Source organism: Phaethon lepturus, unplaced genomic scaffold, assembly GCF_000687285.1.
Source record: "Phaethon lepturus isolate BGI_N335 unplaced genomic scaffold, ASM68728v1 scaffold5883, whole genome shotgun sequence".
NCBI lineage: Eukaryota > Metazoa > Chordata > Aves > Phaethontiformes > Phaethontidae > Phaethon > Phaethon lepturus.
The window spans coordinates 93473-114035 of record NW_010528271.1 but is presented as its reverse complement, the minus strand read 5'-3'; the positions used below and the strand labels follow the sequence as shown (position 1 = coordinate 114035).

The 20563-nt window shown below is 38.1% G+C and overlaps 1 protein-coding gene across 1 annotated transcript in view; it reads left to right on the top strand.

Annotated features, from left to right (window-relative positions):
- The first annotated feature begins 367 nt into the window (after positions 1-367).
- CD36 (CD36 molecule (thrombospondin receptor)) overlaps positions 368-20563 on the top strand; it is a 26017-nt gene continuing 5821 nt past the window's right edge. The window contains 7 exon segments of the mRNA XM_010283617.1: positions 368-452; positions 4553-4786; positions 13069-13229; positions 15399-15543; positions 17602-17781; positions 17931-18022; positions 18461-18507. Coding sequence (XP_010281919.1) covers positions 4667-4786; positions 13069-13229; positions 15399-15543; positions 17602-17781; positions 17931-18022; positions 18461-18507 — 745 coding nt within the window. The 5' untranslated portion in view covers positions 368-452; positions 4553-4666.

The window sequence follows — 20563 nt, the reverse complement described above, 5'->3', positions numbered from 1 at the left end:
AAAATATTCTGTATCTTAAAGAAGCTGTGAGGAACTGATTAGCCTTAACTTGCCAGTATGAGCAATTTTAAAGCAAATGGATATTAGAGAAGTGAGTGGGAACTAAATAAGTAAGTTACCCTTTTGTATCCTTGACCTTTGACTCACTTGGATCAAAATTTGACAAAGATTGCAGCTGCTAAGTATATTGCCACGAGATGTAGGTAGTGGCTTTTAGTCAGACTGTAAAAATAACGTCCCCCCCGCCCCAAGCTCGGATACAACTTAACTTTTTCTTCTGGCAAAAAGATAAAGAGGGAACTGACGTCTCTTGGAATATATAAACACTCCCTCGGAGTTTAGAGGCTATGTGCTTGTGGGGAGATTTAGCTGCTTGTCTTCTCGTAACTTGATGCAAGTCATGTGTTAAGTACTTGTACATTCAGCTGAAAAGTCAGTTGCCCTTATTCAAGGTGAGTCGTATGATACAACGTTTAAAATCAGAGGGTTTTCCTCAGAAATACTTTTAAAAGCAGTTGGTGGAAAGCTCTTGAAAGTATTTATTTTTAATATAAAATAAAATGAGAGGATTTTGCAAAGCTGCTTGCAAGAAACAGTGAAATTTTACATGTGTTAGTGAAATGATTCGTTACTATGTTAGCAATGGTATTTTATGTTCAGTATTGCTGGCTTTCCCAATTGCATTCTGTCTTTTGGTGTGTAATATTCTTGAAACTACAGTTCTGGAGTCATGTGAATTTATAAGAAATGCATCTTCTTAAAGTGATATTTGTATTATTTACTATTGCAGATGAAAATCTCAAAACTATAATTTCAAAGTACATCAAAGATTAAAAAAAAAGACAGAAATAACATCTTCCTTGCAAATGTATCTCTTAATAATTTCAGGATTTTTAATCCCACTATCTGACCTTGGAGAAACGGGAATTATGTTTAAAGAAACACCATGGTTTTGGGTTGAAACTCTTAATGGGAGTTTTCAAGACCCATTTTAATTTTCACTACACACGGTGCTGCTTTCCCATGTAGTTGCTCTCATTTGGGGCAATAAATCTGATTTTCTGTCAGAATCGAAGTAATGCCATGTCAAGCAATGTTTAAAAGTTACTGTTAGAGCTGGAGAAATCATTGATAAAATACAGATAACATTCTTCGATTTTTATAAGGGCTTGCTTTAAACTGACATGTGCAGAGGTATAAGTTAAGTAGGGAAGAAAAGGTTTAATGACATTTTGCATCTTTCTTCCTATTCAGTTGCTTATAAATTGTCTTTTTAGAGATTTGAACAGACCATTTCCATTGTTAATATTCTATTAAGGACAATAGTCCTAATAAACAATAAACAATATTAAAAATATTATTTAATAAACAATATTAAAAATACATACTCAACACTCTAGAATGGGGTGAATATTCTTACTAATCCTGCAGTCCAATCTAAGTTTAACTGATACTATAATCTCATAGAGAATATCTGATTTTATGATGGTAGTTTCTGTTCTGATTAAGGTAAATTATTTTCACTTGAATATGAATTCCCAGATGCAACTGCATTCTTACTGAAAATTTCTACTTTAATCTTCATATTTTACATTCAGTTGCGATAGATGAGAATAGCTTATTGACTTCTGTGTGAAATTGAGTGTCATATTGTGAGTGCTCTTCACTGCAGTTGTGTAATGGATAATTTGAATTGCATAAATTGAGGTATGTCTAGACTGCTATTGCATTGTGTTTGGTGGGAGAAGGGTGAATATTTTACAATTTGCAAAAGCCTGGAATAGACACAAGTTATTAGCAGCCACTTACTTTCTAGCTGTGTATTGCTAGTGCTCATGAGAGATACCTAGTTTGCCTAACACAGGAAAAAATTCCATTGGCACATCTTGTAGAAACTTAGATAGAAATGTACTTTGGTGGAAGGTGTATATCTGTTGAATTTGAAAACCTTCAGTGTGTAAGCCAAAAAAAAAAGTCTGACAATGTCTAAAAGCCCTCTTTAAACACTTATGGAAGAGATAATATCCATTTTTAATTCTAAAATGTGAATTTACGCACTTTTTAAATGACATCTGCTAGAATAGATCACACTGCAGAAAAAAAATCAACCTGAAATATGTACTTTCCAGAATGTTATTTCATTGAGAATTTCTGTTTCTCCTTAGATTTGCTATAATGTGTAACAGCAGTCATATTTTTAAATCCCCACATCACTTATCCAGTGAGTTGCACAGCAGTATTACAGTTCTGCTTTTACCAGACTAAAGATAGTGATCTGAGCGTATCTACAAAGATATGAGAGCTGGTTCTAGTGACTTTCACTTAAAAGGTGAAAGTCTTCAGGTCTAATAAATTTCTAACTTGAGTTTGCTTTGAAGTTTGCTGTTAGCCAGGTTATGCATCCATCCACTATATCAAAGAGCCTTTAAAAACTTGGTGTTGTTATAATTCAGTCAAGTCGTCTTTCAGTTATCTCTATGAAAAGTGCAACAGGTTGCATGAAAAGTTTCGGAAAATAGATTCTTTTCTTGATGTTACATGTTTGATGATTCTCTATTGCTGTTGTGTGCAAAGGCACAGAGTAACGTTGCTGGTAGAGAGGAAAGCAACTAAGGAAGCCTGCAGTTCAAACAAGGTGCACCTCCTCCAGAAGAAAAGCAGGTTTACAGCTCTAGAGAGATTCCTCTCAGTCCCTAGACAAAGTCAAACAACTTTAGCCAAATCTGGTTTCTTTCTTGATCCTTTGTGTGTGCAGCTAAATCAGTGAAAGGGTCAAGTTCTGATCTGGGAACCACAAGGGATCACTTGGTGACCAGTGGATGGACTGGTTGACTTATACAAAAATAATTTTTCTGAGATTTCATGTAGTCTTTTGGTCATTCTACTTGCAAGTATCCAAAGAGAAAAGATTAAAATACCAAATGAGCTAAAATGTACAGAAATAGCCATTGTTAATGTCAAGGGACCCATAAACTGCTGCTAGTGCAAGAGCAGGAAAAGGTGGCTTTCCAATGCAGGTAGAAGAAGCAGTCTGGGCTCAGGCACAGTCACCATATAACTGTGAGTTTGGTAGGATGTGGCAGGACACATGATTAACCTGCTGACCATGGTACCTTATATGTCAGTGCATGCTGTGTGTGTCCTCTTTTTAATAAAAGGACCTCATAACTGTGCTTACGAAAATAAAACACATGCTATTCCTAAACCTGTTTCACTATTTATAAATCCATGAAGATTTTTTAATCCTCATGAGTAAACTGGGAATTCAGGTTGAGTTGTTCTTCCACTCCACCTTTCTGTTTTCCTTTGCTCTCTGTGTTTGGCCTTGAGTGTGTAATTAACTCTGCAACTAATACCTGCTTTAACATTGATTTAGAGATAAACACAACATGTTAACAAACAGAAATTGATTTAAAAAAAAAAAAAAAAGGATATGGACAATGATATCCAAAATAGAAAACAGCATTTTTCTGCTAGCTGGAGGTCTAAAGCAAATAACAAAATTGCCAATTCTGTGGATGTGATTAATTCCTAAACAAGAATAAATTGAATTGCAAATTAGGCATCTCTTTGTCTCAGTTATTAATAAACATTAACAAATAAGAAAAAATATCACTGGGAGATTACGTACCAGAGCTCAGCACTGTTATCATTCCGATTTTCCTTACAACACCTTTCACCGGGGGCCAGATCTTAAGATACATTAGCACATATTACCAGCGACTGTTATTTTCCAATGAGTAATTGCAGACTTTTTTTTCTGAGAACGAATGATCTTGAAATATAAGGTGTTACTTTCAAAGATCAAAATCTAGACTCACTTTAAGAAGTCTGCCTTTCTGTAGGCAACCGGGATTGATGTAACTAGGTGATGGTGAGAACGCAGCTCTCAAAGGAAACTCCAGTCATGCCTTTGTCATGAAGTTGCTGAAACAAAGTTTTATCCCTTCAGTAGTAGACTGCGGAGTGACAGAGATCTGGAAGAACAGGCTTCTCGCAGGTGCCTCCCATTAGAGGCTGCCATTCCCACCAAGGTGCTGATGGACCTTGAGGACTTCCTTACTGGCATAGTGCAGAAACAGCCTGGGTAGCTCACACCAGTGGTGTAAACTCCTGGTTTTGCCTGAAGTGGGAGCCATGGGCATTGCTGGCTATGATAAAAGCAGAGGGCTATAGCCTTCTCTGTCACAGAGAGATTTTAGAGAAGGTGTCTGCCTCAGGAAGAGTGTCAGCTGAAAAATGATGTCAGTTTGCCCTAATGCAACAGAGCCAAAAAAAAACCCCCAACCAACCAACCAAAAAAAAAAAAAAAAAACCAAACCCAAAAAACTAATGAAAGAACTTATTGGTCTTTTAGAGAATTGGAATTATAAAAAGATAATGATAGGTAACAAGTGACTAGCTTGCCAGAAGTACATGCAACCTTTTTTGGCACTGTCTGCCACTGTCTGTCTGGTTTTGATGTGTTATCTTGCTACCTGCTTCACCTTATGCACTTTGTACTTTGAGCTTTGGAATGTGACTTTTGTTCTCTCTCTTCTTATGTTAGCAGCTTCTCTCAGGAAGATCAGTGAGTCTATTGGGACCAAGAAGTGAGAGAAAAATATCAAGCCTTACATCAAGGATATTTTTACTTTGTTTGTCTGCACCCTGACAAAGGAGAGTAATGGGCTGTAACAGAAACTGTGGGCTCCTCACTGGGGCCATCATCGGCGCTGTGCTGGCTATCTTTGGAGGAGTTCTGATACCAGTTGGAGATAACCTTATAGGCAAAGCAATAAAAAAGGTACAATTTTTTTCTTTTTTTTTTTAAGTCTATATGGTTTGTGGTTATTGAATAGTCATTATTTCTAAATTTTGTGTTCTGTTTCTGCTTTTTTCCTTTTTTTTCTTTATTAAACCTAGGTTTTATAATATATGCATATTATAGAATATAGAATAGATGTTGCAGCAATATTTTTTTAGTATATTAATTATATTGTCATGTTTACTTTCTTGCTGTCTTTCGTGCTTCATATAAGAAGCTAAACTATTGTTTTCAAGGTATATTTTCAGTAATGTAATTTAGAAGTAAGCATTTTTTATTTTTATCTTTATTATGTTTTCTTCTAGTTTCTTTATTTTTCCCCATGGTGATCCACTTATTTTTTTGCATTTTTTTTTCTTATTTTGATACTCACTCCATGCACTTATATTTACATACTGCAGATAATCTAAACAAACTTCTGATGCAGAATCTAACCCTGCACTCATGTTCTGTGACTATATGATCCATGCCAATGTGCTCCATAAGACTACAGGATCTGATCATATACATCTCCTTGATCCAAGGAGTGTGAAGAATAATTAAAGTAGGATGTTGCGACCTGGCAGACATATTTTTTTTCTGTTTTTTTAGACTATTTTATTTCTTTAAAATCTAGGTTTGTCTTTAAAGAAAAAAGAAAAGTTAGTTTGTTAATTAACACCTTCGGTGAAAAAGATGTATAACTGAGGGTCTAAATCATGGAGTAATCTGGAGTGAAAGACTATGGAAGCCCTGAGTTCTCCACCATGGAGACATGGAGTCTACTTGGGGTCACTGTAGCCAGGGTGGGCTCTCCTACAGTTAAAAATCTAGAAATCTTAAGGTGTTTGGCTGATGGTTAGTTCTCCAAATGATCTGCTGCAGCGCTGAACACTCTGGAGATCTCGGAGACACTTATTCAAAGGCCCTTCTGGAAGACTGTCCTTAACAGCTACTGAAGGCAGTTGAACTGTCAGGAAATGCTAAACTGACTGTTGAGACCCCGCCTAGATTCTACCATCATTTTGAAAAAAGAAAGAAAAATATGGCTTCTACATAACATTTAAATTTTGTCAGCAAACTCAGTGAAAACCTAGCTACAGCGGAATTTTCCAATTCTTATTGTATTTGTAATGGAATTTTCAAATTTATAGAGAATAAAAGAATAATTCTGACTAGATAATGTCTCATCCAACTTGCAGCATTTTACAAAAAACTCATACTTTCTATATTTGATTGACTTATTAAGGAAATGGCAGATTTTCTAGAAAGCACATAGTTTTAAGAATGTGTATCTCCTTACATTAAATATTTGCTTATTGTTAATCCGGAATGTTGTCTTAAGTATTTTCAAAGCAAATTACACATGTTAGTAATGTTATGTGTTCATCTGTTTACTTAAAATAATGAACCAGTTATACAGCATGGTTTGCAAATGTCTACATATGAAATTATACCTGCATGAGTTCTTAGTGGTAAAGTATTAGACAGAGTAATATTTTCCTCAACCTCTTTATAATTTTCTGCATTGTGATCATGTTTCAGATGCTTATACCTATTTCACGGCAGCTTCTTTGCGAGATATATATATACATAAAAAAAATTGTACCATATACCAAATTATGTTCATATAAAACATAAAAGAGTAAATCTGTAGAAGCTTTATTTATTTAAGTTAATGGGTACTTTTTTTCCTAAGCACAAGTAATACTAGATTATTTTTTCCTTATTTATCCTGCTGACTATTTAGTGAGACCAGGAGACTCTGAGACAATTCCTTTTCAGGCCCATGTGCAACAGCTGAAATACGTCATCAGTTCAGCAGATGCTCAAGAGGGACTTGAACCTAACTAATTCTGATATACCTGTGTTGATGAAAGGGCTAGTATGAAAAACAAATATTTGTTATTCACTGCGGTTAGAGGTAAGATAAACATAGAGCTGACTGCAAAGGAAACAGGTCTGCTGTGCAGAGCATACTGAAAATACATTTTTTTCTGAAAACTTTCACTCCTGGAAATGTCATTTTTTAAGGAGATGTTTGATAGAAACAGATTCATTCCAATGACGAATTTGTTTGGAATTTCCCAAGAATAGAGACTCTAGGACAGGAAGAAACCTTGTGAGCGAGATGTTCTCTCAGATATGGCCTGTAAGCATTTTTATTTCCCTTTGGATTCATATGAGGCAAAGACTGAACTTAGGTCCTCACCCCCTGGGTGAAAACAAATGTCAAAATTACAGATTTTGAATAAAAGGTAAAAACTGTTTCAGATACCACCATTACAAGCAAAATCATGTGTTAAGTTCTGCACAGTATTAAACTTGAAAAAAAGACCCCTAGTTGTTCCTCTGCCCAACTGGTCTCAAAGTACATCCTAGTGCTTTGCTGAAGCTGACAGCAACACAGTAAGACCAAGTCTGTATTCCTAGGGGAAATCAATTTTGCTATAAAATGTTATTGCTGGACCAGAGAAACAAACGTTGAATATTTTTTTTTCCCCTGAATGGTTTTAGAACACTTCACACTATAACAAATCAAATTGTCATAAATCAACTTGTTATTAAGATTTAGTCAAATCACATTATCATCAATTTACACGCAAGCAAGTCCAGCTGCGCTTCTCAGCATCTCCCAATAAACAGGGACAACTTCAGTTTCAAAAGTCAATGCAATCATTAGTTCTTACCATTCTTGTTCTGCTAGCAGCGGAAGCCTGAGTTTGTTCCCCTTAAGCACACATCTTTGCAGCTTACACAACCCTACCAGCCTCATTTCTTTTTTATTGCAGTCATTGAGAGATTAGCCTGAGTAAGCACTGCAGGACATGTTTTGCTGGAAGGCTGCATGCTGGTGTCGTAGCAAACAGAAAGCATCTGCAAGCGTATAGACAATCTCGGGCGCCCTTAAAAATTTGACAGACTCTCAGGGTATTGGCTGTTATCTCCTAGTGGGAAGGTGCTGTTCTCCACTCATGAACAGTCCATGGGTGGACAACCCAAACAAAGTCCATGTAACACCGAGATGTCACCTCTTCATGTGTTCCAGTTTATTAACATATATCTGTGCTTCGACACAAAACACATCGCTATCTTCTGTAACCCCAGACTGCTCTACCTGTGCCTCAGATCTTTTTGGGATAAGCTGCTTCTACTCCTGCCTCCAGCAGGTTTAAAGAATCTCAGCATTACATACATTTTCTGAATCTTTTTGGAGGCTCCTTATAGAAACTGTCACTTGAAGAGCACACTCAAAATTACACCACTGGCAGCATCTTGGCAGGGATCCACGGAACGAGATTAGTGCTGAGCTATTTCAGCTCTGATACTATTCAGGGAAAGGAGATTTCCCCTTTAAAATGTGCCTTTGATTTCAGTACCAAAGGACAAAAATCCTAGTTTTCCCAAACACTAAATGTGTCCAAGGTGGGGAGATGCCTTTCCATGAAGGCCTTAGGGACTTAGAAAACTGTCCTTGGTAAGTTAGGTGTGAAACATGAAAGTTTTGGAGTTCTTTGTCAAAAATATTTTGTTTGAGGCTATCAAAATGTACCTTTTCAACTGACTCCACATTTACACATTATCATGTCTATTATCATTGTTATTAGACATTATCATGTCTAACATTTACAAAATCAAAAGGAAAGGTGAATTCAAAACGGCAAATCAGAAAGATTGCATCTGATAATGTTGAAAGGAGATATTTTAACACGGCTCAATTACTACTTTTTGCCTCTCCCTCCCTTAAAGCAATATTATTTATTTAGGCAAAATACCCATCATTTCAGTTATCATAAAATTACTGTTTTTTGGGGCTGATCAGCTTTTTTTCCCAGCTAGGTTTAACCACTCAAACCCATTGGTAGTTGATTCATTTGCCAGAAAAATCGTTATCATAACTTCTCTAAGAGTTTTTGCTTTCTACCTGAGCGCATGAGCTCAGGAGGTTAACAGAAGCCATATAATGTTACTTAATATACAGAATTCCTGATGAATTGATAATACAGAATGGTGTATGATTTGCCACAATACCTCAGTGCTGCATTCTTTCTTTAGAGTCCTCAGAGCTAGTCTCTGCTATTTTTAGAATCATAGCTGTCAATTTTATCTATTGTGATTTTTAGCCCTCTGTCTCTCTACATATCTGTTATCTGTGATTAGCCAGATTATATCTCCGTAGCTACTGGAGGCATAGGAAACACTTGTAATTTAAAATTGTGTTTGTGACATTCATATGTCACTTCTTTACTTAAACTAATGAAGCAAGAGCAACTGCTCGCTCTCAGCAGAACATAAGCGATCTAATCACATATATTCCAGCATTATCAATGACAAACTTGATTGGCTTCCATACTATTTTATGAACATGGACTGAAAAAGGACGTAAAGTTTTGATCCAACAAAGCTTGAATAGAAAGACTAATAATAAGATAATAATCATCACTTAAAAAGTTATAAATGGCTGTTTGTACCTTCATCTGCAAAATAGAAGAAGATTTGCTTTCCTGGAACTTAACTTACTCAGTTTTACAGAATTGTATTTTTTGTTTCCTCCAGTTTACTTATGCAGCCCAACACATACAACACATAGAGATAACCTAGTAACAATTTTGTTAGAGCCTGAAGTACTCATGGCATCTCTCAGTTCCCAGAAAATGACATCTTTTGTCCATCTGGCCAGATCCTTTGTCAAGACAGCAACTTTGTCTTACATTTTGTATTCATCAGAAATCATGATGGCTGAATTTAGTGTAAAGCAAGTCTCTATTGCTGACAGCTCAGCATTTCTTGAATTCATGTATTGCCAGTTGACCCCTCACAAGTCAGGGAAAAATAGTCTTGTAAACAAAAGGGGTTAAAGTTCCCATTGATTTCACTCAGTGTTGCACAGTTAGGTCATGAGATGAACTTGGCTGTGTAGCAATTACATGTTGTATAGCTACTTTTGCTAACAATAGTTCAATAGTTAACTATTGCGTAAGATATTAGAGCTGATGTAGGTTGACTAGGGAGTTGAGAAGTGTTTCACGTTATCAATTTCTAATTAGTAGTTTCCCAAATTACCCTGCCTTTCATAATATCACAAAGCACAGCAGTGCTACTACAGGAATATACAAGTTCCCAGCCATAGGGAGGAGTAATGTTTAGGACTGGCCTCACTACTGATAAGACAACCAAAACCCAAGGGGCTTACCGGTGTGAGTATGTTAGTTTTATTAAATGAAGACATGAATAAAGACAGAATTCTAGATTTTCTTCCTCTTTAATGCACCATTTGCACTCTCAAAGTATGTGGCAGAGAATCATATACACCTCATTTGTGGGAGAATTGTTATTAACAATAGTGGCTGAATGCCACCAAAAGTAATGGTTTTGCTCCCTTCCTCCCCCTCCCTCTTTTGTCTTGCTGCTTCCCTTGTTTTAACTCTAGTTCTCATCTGATCCTTCCCCCTACCCACGCCCCTGAGCCAAGTGGCTCACTGGTAGAAAGGTAACCCAGCAAAAATAAGAGGAAAGACTCTTCCTCCAGTCCAGCAGGCAGAAATAGCCCCCCGAGGAATGAGAGCTGGCGCGAAGGAAGGGGAAGGCACGTGGGTCAGGTACCGAGGGCTGCGCTTGCCCCTTTGCCTGCAACGCTGTCAGGTTGGATCAGCTGTCCCCTCGAAGCATCCTCCAAGAGTGTCCACGGTGGCATTAGCACAGAATAAATGGTGGGCTGCAAATCCACACAGTAGCTCATTGGGACCTTGCTGTCCCGTGTACTCAGGTCCCAGGGACTACTTCATACAATGCCTAACGTAATTTTCCTCTGTTAGCATTTCTAAGGGAGGTATGGACATAGCAGTTATTCTTGCATGAAAATAAAGGATAGCCACCTCACCCTTTAGGTGGACAGAAAATCTGTTCTCGATTGATAAGAAAGTACATAGTATAGTGAAGTGCCATAAGGGGCAGTACAGAAAGTACATGAAAATGCTCTTCATATAGCCTACAGTCTCAGTTTAGGTGGAAGATTGTCCTGGTTGTACTAAAAAGCAGGTATAAAGTCCTGCACACTCTTAGCTTTCCCTGCAATAGCACAGAGAGGACCAGAGGCAAAGATCCACCCTTTGGAAAAAATAAGGTAATTTACACGGAAAAAGCTGTGAGGAAGCATGTTCCTTATATTCTTCCAAGTTGACACAAAGTCATAAGATACGATCACTGCAGAATAAAAATTTCTCAAAGTGCTGAAAATGGCTAAAGCTAGAGAGAGGCTGGGGACGACTTCTGAGCCTCTCGAGCATAGGAGGAGGGGTCCCGTGGCTCAGGCACTCTGCAGTGCCGGGGCAGGTCGCGTATCGTTCTGTGATACTCTAACCCCTATTATAACCCCTAGCAAAGGGTTACATATATAAGGGGAGGCAGGAGAAAACTTAAAGCTTTTAAGAAGCAAATAACACTGCTTTAAAATCTATCATCACAAGGTTGAATTTTTGAAATCTATTAATTTCTGTGCCTGTGTGTTGTTGACTTCTAGAGAGATTGGTTTGTCCTCTTGAGCTGATGGGAATCCTTAACCATTTCCCTACCCCAGTTACACAGAGGCAGGAGGTCAAATCCTGGCACCTGCCCCATTCCCAGGACCCCGCTGGGCACAGGTCACAGACAGACTCTGAGCAGACCAGCCTGCTTCTCCCAGATCCTTTGGGCAATTCTCTGAGGAAACTGAGAAGATGATTTCCAAATCATGTAAGCTTTTCTCTCTTCACCAAGGAGATGGTGTGCCCCATGCTGGATCACAGTTTTGATACAGTCTTTGGCCTCCTGAGGTTTGCAAAACGAGGCTGAAGAGAATTTTAGCTGTCGGGTCTGAGTGCAAGATCTCAAGCTGATAACATGTTTACTGTGACAAGGTTTCCTTCCCCTCTCACACACAGACACATAAGATAGAAGATATTATAGAAGATATTCAGACAGCAAGCCCGGTGCTTTACACCACCAGCAAGGCTTTTGCAACTCCACCATACAAGCTTTTGACAGACAAAGCCCTGCCTGTGTTACAAGTTCTCCGAGACATGATATTCGTTTCTAACTGCAGTGGTTCTTAATTGGCAGCATCCTTTTTTTATTTTTTTTTTTTTTGATGGTGCTTGCTAAATAAACTCTGGAGATAGAAAATTAAGGTAGCAAGAAAATCTAGCAACTTGGAGTTTAAAATGTCTTTTCTTGTTTTCTGGAGGGATTCCAGCCTTTTGCTTCCTGGGACTCCATGAGCTGTGCAAATTAACCAATTATTATTGCACAAGTCTAATAAAAAACCATTTTATATGTTGGAGCCAGGCAGCCTAAAACTTCCTTATTATTGAAAAAAACTTTTCTAGTTTTTTACCACCAAGGGGAAAAACATTATCCTAGGACTTTGTGAAAATGATATAAAAAGAGGCATGATGTAGACCAGGCAGAGCAGGCATTCCCCTGACAATAGCAGGAACATACCTTCAAACTCTCCTTCTCACTGTACAGTCCCAAGGTCTGAATAGGCATTTACCATATTATAGCCGAGTGCCACAGGCATAAAACTGTTGGATACTTGAGTGGTTCCTGATGTCTTGTCTTGTCCTTATATCCATGTTTTCCCCTCATTGTCTGTACCTGGGAAACCTTCCTAAGAAAATTTTATCAAAACAGGAGAGATTTCTTAGAAAGTCTCAGTTGTGGTGACAAGAGTTTTCTGACAAAAAAAACCAAACGGTTTTGCAAAAACACTATTTGGTTTCTCCGTGTGCAAAATTACTTAGTGCCTGAGTAATGCTCAGAGATAACTCTCGTTTCCTCCCCTGGGTGGTTTCTTCCCTCCCTCCCTCTCTTCCTCCCTCCCTCCCTCTCTTCATCCCTCCCTTCCCTACTTGCAAAAGTATGAAAAGTAGTTTATAGATTCTAAAAACTGTTGGGTATCATTCAGTCATTCAAAGATTTTCTTTTTACAAATAATCAGTGGATTTGGCAAGTATTTGGGAATTAAGGCAATGCCCAACCACAGCAGTAGGAAAGTTTTGCTACTGGCTACAGTAGCAATTATATCAACTTTGTGGTCACTTATTTTAGGGGGACTCACATTTGCTCTCATTGAGAAGGAATGTCAGGCTACCTTCCAATGCTGGCCAAAAATGTGTGCTGTATGCCTCATATTGATGATAAAATAGCTTTTTTTCTGTGTGTTTGGGAATCTTCTACAATCGTCTGCAGCTTGTCACCCTTTTTTTTGTGGTTAACTTTAGCTTTGTTTTTTGTCCTTCTAGGAAGCTGTCATTGCAAATGGTACCATTGCTTTTCAAAACTGGCTTGTGCCAGGAAGTTCAGTTTACAGGCAGTTTTGGGTTTTCCATGTGCAAAATCCCTCAGAGGTATTAGACCTAGGAGCACGTCCAAAACTTGAACAAAGAGGACCTTATACATACCGGTAAGCAAAGCCCCCTGAATATGTGACATGTCATATCAGAAGTTTTGTTAAAGTCAGAGAAAGCTCTGCTGAGTTAAAATTTGGTTTTGAAATTTCTGCATCGTATTTTAGTCACACTTGATAAAAATGCCTAAATTGCAGCTACACACAGCAGTCAATCACAAACATTTTCTCTATTGGTCTCACATTGGGAAAATACATACAGAAATAGGTAATTGGGTGTGAAGCTGTTTGCTCTTGTGAAAACTTATTGCTCATTAGCAAGGTGTTTGCCACAACACCACACAGGCAGGGTTGCATTTGTTGCTGTTCAGTTTTTGCCAACTATTTACATAGAAGAAAGTATGCCAGGTGCCCTAAAACCAAGGGCTTGTCACCTGTGTATCACTCATATTTATTTTAATAATATGTTTTGATTCTTTGTTCCTTTATGACTTATTTTTAATCTATAGCTTTTCCTTTTTCAATTTTTCCTGTGAAAAATTCTTTTTTCTGAATGTACGAGATAGGGCTTAGATGCAGCAATCCATCCCCATTCAGAGAAGCTTTCAATCATTTGCTTAATTTTAAATTGACATAAGACTAGTTGATGCTTCCTGAATCATTAAGCCCAATACCCAGCTATTACTGACACCCTTGTTACAAAATTGCTTTCCAAAAATGAGAAGATATTTCTTTCTTGATATCTTTGGGGATGTATATTATATTTGCGAGATGGTTTTGCATCGCAGCATCTAGAAATGAGGGGCTTTGACGCTTAAAAGATTATTTATTTCTCATTTGAAATAGACAACTCCTGGTTCATAGAGTACCTGGGAAGACATAGGAAATGGTTACACAGGAATCAGGAAACTAACCAGTTAAGAAATACCGCAGAAGGTGAATTCATGCTAAACAGAAATGTCTTATGCTGGTGGTGGTGATAGTGCCTATTTTCTTAGGGACAAATCTCTGTCAGAAGCCTCAGTGAGACTATGTAAGAAATGATGGCTGTAGCTCTTCTCACTGCTGCGGTCATGGTCACCTGGGATATTGGGTCTACCTGAATCACTCTGACCCTGAGTCTCTCTCTCTCTATCTCCCTTTAAATACTTAATTATTTATTACCAAGTAGAACAAATGGCCTTGAAAACGCAACTGTCCCCACTATTCTGTTGGGAAACCTTGGTTTAGGTCTTTTGTTTCCAGTTAGAAGTAACATTAATTAGAAAAAAAATCTCCCAACTTTCAGGTAGGTGGTTTACATATTAAGCTATTAATTAAAATGACATGCACACAAACCAATCTTGAGAAGCCAAGATCCAGCTTCTTTTGGGGTAAGGCCCACCGGCACTGGCTATATCTTGTACCATGGGGAAATAAACGCTCTCTGAACCTTTTGGTCCCCCCACACCAAGGCTGGAAGACATGATAGAGTGCCCTGAAGACCCCTTCTGGGATGGAGCTGGGATAGGCTCTGTGAACCCACAGCACAGGCTAAGTCATATGATGCCTGCTGGATGCTGGCCCCGCAGAGGACGGGGACTGGAAGAGTTGAGCCAGAGCTAGAACTGCAGCCGCTCAGAGATTTGTACCTTGGTGATCTGCTGACAGGGCATGCTTAAGAGGCTTAAGAGAATCTCAGTAGAGCTGAAAGACTCCTTATAAAACTCTACATGCATATGAAATGTTATCAAAGTGACTCCCATTATAGATTAACCTATAGTCTGTTTTGTTGCAACACAGACCGATCAGATCAAAACTTAAGAGTGTTTATTAGCCATTCTGAATCATCCTCTTCTAATTACATGCACCTATGAGAAAGCTTAGGAAAAAAATGACAAAATACAATTAATTTAAAATAAAATATAAAAAGATGCAAGGTCCATTATTGAAATAAAAATAAAAAAGAAATATTTGTTTTCATTTAATATCAAGAAAAAAATTGCCATTAAGAACCAAGGAAATCATTCCAAAGGAAAAATGTTTTACAGAAAATGGAATTTTTACATATATTCATATGAAAAATTCAGAATTCTTTCAGTGGTTATGAAATGTTCGACATTCGCCTACAAAAATGTTCATCAACTTTTAAAAAAACTTCTTTTTTTTTCAAAAAACTTCATGGTTATGTGTTGTCTCTAAAATCAAATGTTAAAAATATTCTATGTTTTTATTTTGTATTTCAAGGGTGCGATATTTACCCAAAGAAAATGTCACGGAAAACCCTGATGGCACGATATCCTACATGTTGCCTAACATTGCTCGTTTTGAACCTGATATGTCTGTTGGGACAGAAAATGATACCATCACATGCCTTAACCTTGCTGTTGTTGTAAGTAAAGAAACAAAACCATAATGCCTACATTCAAATGTTGAGATACTGGGGAAATGGGGAAGAAGTTAGCATTAGTAATACTGAAATTGCCACAGGATAGCTTTCCTCTCTATGAACTCAGATGACATGAGTGTCAGCTACACTGAGGATAGCTGTATTACTGGCTTTAAAAAAAATATTCTGAGGACATATTGCATATATATTAAGGTTGCCTTATATTTCCAGGGTAATCTTAACAGTAAGAAAAAATTGATTTGTCCCTGTCAATGGAAGCGCAGTCATCAGTTAGGATGGGATGTATTGAGAAGTGTTGTCCTAGTCAATTTTAGTGTGGGAATGAATCACGAGTTCGTGGATGGATTCCCATTCTGTGTGAGGTACAGGATGAACAGTACAAGGCAGACTTGCCGTACTCTTTCCATAGTATCCTCAGTCCTGCTTTGCAGAGGGGGCTGTATCAAAACCCATTCTCGGTGTATACACGACCTCGTTTCCCCAACTGCTTGCTCCCCATGTTGCCCCTCAGCACCACTGCAATGGCATCCCTCAGCTCTCCTGTCCACTGAGAGTCCTTGAAGGAAAAGCACAGGGGTGCCCACCCAGAGACAGCTAGAGCCTTTTCAGTACCGATGTTTTTGTGTTGTCACAGGCTGACAATGTTTGCCCTTGGCTGGCGTTTACAGTTTTCGTATTTACCTGCAGCCCTGGCTGTGCCGCCTGCCTGTCTTGCACTGACGCTGCGGTGTCTGCGCCTAAGTGTTCAGGGTCACTGGGAGAGGGTGGGGGCTAGGGGCATAGCGAAGAGATGCTCGGTGTTAACAAGACATAGAATCATAGGATCAACCACAGAATCATAGAAGAGCCCATGTCAGAAGAGACCTCAAAAGATCATCTGATCCAACCTTTTCTGAGAAAGGGAGCCTAGATGCCATTTTCTAGAACCTTGTCCGTTTGCACCTTGAAAAACTCCGGTGATGGGAACTGTACAACTTTCCATTGGCTGAGTGTTCTCACTCTAAAAAATTTCTTTCTGCTGTCAAGATAAAACCTTACCTGGTGCAACTTGTACCCATTTCCCCTTGTCTTCTCCGTGTCACTCCTTGTGAAGAAAGAGCCTCCATCCTCTTTCTAGCCGCCCTTTAAGTACTAGAGTATTGTGCTGAAGTCTGCCTGAGCCTTCTTTTCTCTAGGGAGAAAAGACCTAAAAAGTAAAGGTAAATTACCTTATTCAGACCAGATATATTCTGCCTGTGTCCTAATTTAGGCCATTTCATTTAGGGACCTGACTTTGTGTTTATGCTTCTGGGAATGTTCATTACAATTACTGCTGGTAAATCTACATTGTTCTTCATTCATTCAATTAGGAAAAGTTATCCATTATTTAGAATTAAAGCTGTTCAGAAAGGATTTGTTTGTTGAAAATATGTATTCATTCTAAGTAAAGAAATAATAGAGATTCAGCACTTGGTCAGTTTTATGCAGGATACAGTTGTATTGCTGCTAGCGTAACAGCAATTCTAAACCACTTATCAAAGCCAATAACTAACAAGGCTTGTATATTTTTACTTACAAATTTATAGTGCAAGTGAGTCCGAAATATGTGACATATGGAGACGACAGAAAACAGGTAGAAAACCGAGAGTGGTACAACCCATGTTATACAGATAGGCATTTGAGAATATTACTTGGAGATACTCAAAAGCCGTCTGGACATGGTCCTGGGCAACTGGCTCTCAGTGACCCTGCTTGAGCCAGAAGGTTGGACCAGAGGACCTCCAGACATCCCTTCCAACCTCAACCATTCTATGATTCTGTGATTAGGGATGATCTAGTGAACACATGTAAGCAGTAAAGACAAATTGTCTACCTTTGTGTAAGTTGTGCCCAGTAATTGTTTTGTTAGGGAGTGTCAGTTTTAAGTAGAAACTTAAATTACAGTGAGCTGCAACTCTGGAAACTGGCTTTGCCAGGGATTCCTTGGAGACAGTCTCTGTGTTTTTGATCCAAAGCACATGCAGAATTTTATGCTAAACATTAATTTTATTGCTTTTGTAGGCTGCACCCGCCTTGTATACAAACACTTTTATACAACTACTATTAAATACTTGGATTAAAGCTTCTAAGTCATCCATGCTGCAGAACAGAACAGTGAAAGAATTACTATGGGGATACAAAGATCCCTTCTTAAACAAGGTCCCCTTCCCTTTGGACCCAGTTCTGGGAGTCTTCTACCCGGTGAGTGAAACCAATGAAGAAACAAAGCCTTCAGTTATTTTTCTGTGAACAAAAATTAAGGCAGTTGCTTTGAGAAGGAAAAATGTGACAATGCTACAATCTGGTTCAGTACTTCTAACTGTTATTCCTTCTTTTTGTGTCTCTTACAGTATAATGGGACATTTGATGGAATTTACAAAGTCTATACTGGGAAAGAAGATATTAAAAAAACAGCAATAATTGAAAGCTATAAATACAAAAGGTATCATAGCATTGTATAATTAAAAACCATACATATTTTCAAGGTATGGCTTTTAAGGCTTGATTCACTAAGAGCTATAGGTAAATGTTGAAGATCTTCAACATTTCAGGGAAAGCTGGATCAAGCCCTGGGCTTAGCAAAACCACCTTTCTCTTTCAGCTATTCATGATTCTGTTAGGAACTTGGTTTTAAGACAATTATTGATTCTTTGATACAATTAGTTACCTCAGTTTTGCATATTTAAGTAGCCAGATCTCTTTTATCCTATTCTAATGCATCATATAGTTTATCTGAATAAATGAATGAACATCTCTATCCTTTGACTTTACTAACTAATCAGGCTTATACTGGAGCAGTTATATTTAGCAGTACAGGTAATGAAGTGGAATATATGTTATCATTTACTACACACGGCATGACTTCTTTTTTATCTTGAAGGAATCTTTCATACTGGGAAGGTCACTGCGATTTGGTTAATGGCACAGGTGAGCCTATCAAAGCTTTTAAAAATTCAACACATTTCTTCATATTGCAAGGGAATAATGAGATAGAATATTTAATTTGATTCTCCTGGGGTTTGAGAGTTCTGTTTCTGTCTATTAAATGTCTATATAAATATGAATATATACATACTACTACTACTGCTATACATGCATACGTATGTATCTATAATCATACATATATTATACATTACTGTACATTATTTTATATATACATATACACACACTCTTCAGCTAGAGTAGATGTGGAAGAGACGCAAGAAAAGAATCCAACTCTCTGTTTCTACTATTTATTTTTATGGTACAATATAACTAAGATTCATTTTTTTTTTGGTATAGCAGTTGAAAATTATCTTTGCATTCTAATAATGTATGTTCATTTACAGTGTTGAAAAATAACATTAAATGCATCAGAATGGACAGAAGATATTTTTACTGAGATGATAGGAAAGGAAATTGGGGTGGCAAGGGAAAAAGCTCTCAGGCAGTGGGTTTGGAGGCCACTAGCAGATGAAAAGGGATGAAGAAAAGAAGTAGTTTAGTTTGGGATGAATAAACTAGAGAGGAATATTTTTTAATTTGCTTTTGGAATGCATATGATACATTGAGTTGTTTAAGGCTACATTTGTTCAACGTGACATTTTTTGTTTGATGGGTGAAAGGAAGGACACCAGAATCTGTTGAGCTGAGGCAGGCAGACGTCATGGTGGAGGTTTTTGCCAAAAGCTGTAGGCCTTCAGTGAGCAAGTATAAAAACAGGCAGGTTTTGGGTGGTTGGCTGGGGATTTTTTTCTTTCCCGTCCTGCTTTACCTGGCATAGATCATTTTCCTTATAACCCAGAGCATGTGGCAAGTTATTTTGAAGTATTTCAAATACATCACAAGAATCTGGCTTTCCAGTTCTGGCAATTGGAAATTGAAGGGGAAAGTGAATCAGGAAGGATTATTTCCTTTTTAAACTATGTAATTGATTTTATTTTCTGGGATTTTCCGTCTTTTTTATGGAGCCTGGACCCTTTTTTCCCAGGGTCAGCTTTTTCTTTTTCCTTCTTCCACAGCTGATGGAATAAACATACTCAGCTAACTAGACTAAGTGCTCCAGTACAGTGAAAACGTGGAGATTTTCCTTGTTAGCAAAGGTTATCGCACAGCTGACAAGAGCATTCAATGTGACTGCTCAGGAGAGACGGTGTGTTTAGAGAAGCAGCAGGTTTTAAAAGTCTTGTAAGTGTGAGAATTCCTTCCTACGTTGTAAGCTTTCACACCAAAGCGCAGCATGTATAGTATAAGTAAAAATCTAGATAAAAATATGAAGCAGTATTCTTCTACGGGGCTTGAAATGAGTCCATGTTTGCAAACTCTCCAAGACTGCCAAGATTTGGAAATAGAGTGTGTGTCTAGCATGATCGTGGATCTTCTTTACGAAAAAGTGCTTCTGTCAGCAGTGGGCACGTGGCAGTATGTAATTTAGCTTCCTCCCTCTTGCCAACTAGATTCAAAGATATCACAGATGTTTTCAATCCCTTGGTTATGGCTGCTGACTGAGAAATTAAACAGAAATTGTAGCAAGAAGCAACAAATGCACTGGTTAAAGGCTTGTTACAACACCTTGTTTGGGAAAGTGGCAGCGAGTCGTCTTAACTCTGGTTGCTTGAAATGCAGAAATACGCATCTGAATGGGCTGTCTGTGTTCTTTTTATAACTGATGGAGAAAAAGACATCACCGACGTGCTATTCCTCCGACTTCTTTTGCATGTCTACCACGGGGTGAGATGGATTGTGCCCCAGAAGCGCTTCCGTCTCTCCATTAGCTGTAGGGAGGATCTCAGCTTACAAAGAAGAGATCTGCTCGAGCAATCTTTGGTGAAAAAAGGTTTAGCACTGATTATCAAACAGGCAGTTTTGAGGCCTAAAGCTGTGCTTCTTGTAAGCGCCGAGTGCCATAACTGCAGGTGAACCGAGCATCTCTAGAAAGGTTTAGGTCTTTAAACTGCATAAACCTTGAAGCAATGGCAACAGCTATTAAGATTCGTATTCAGCA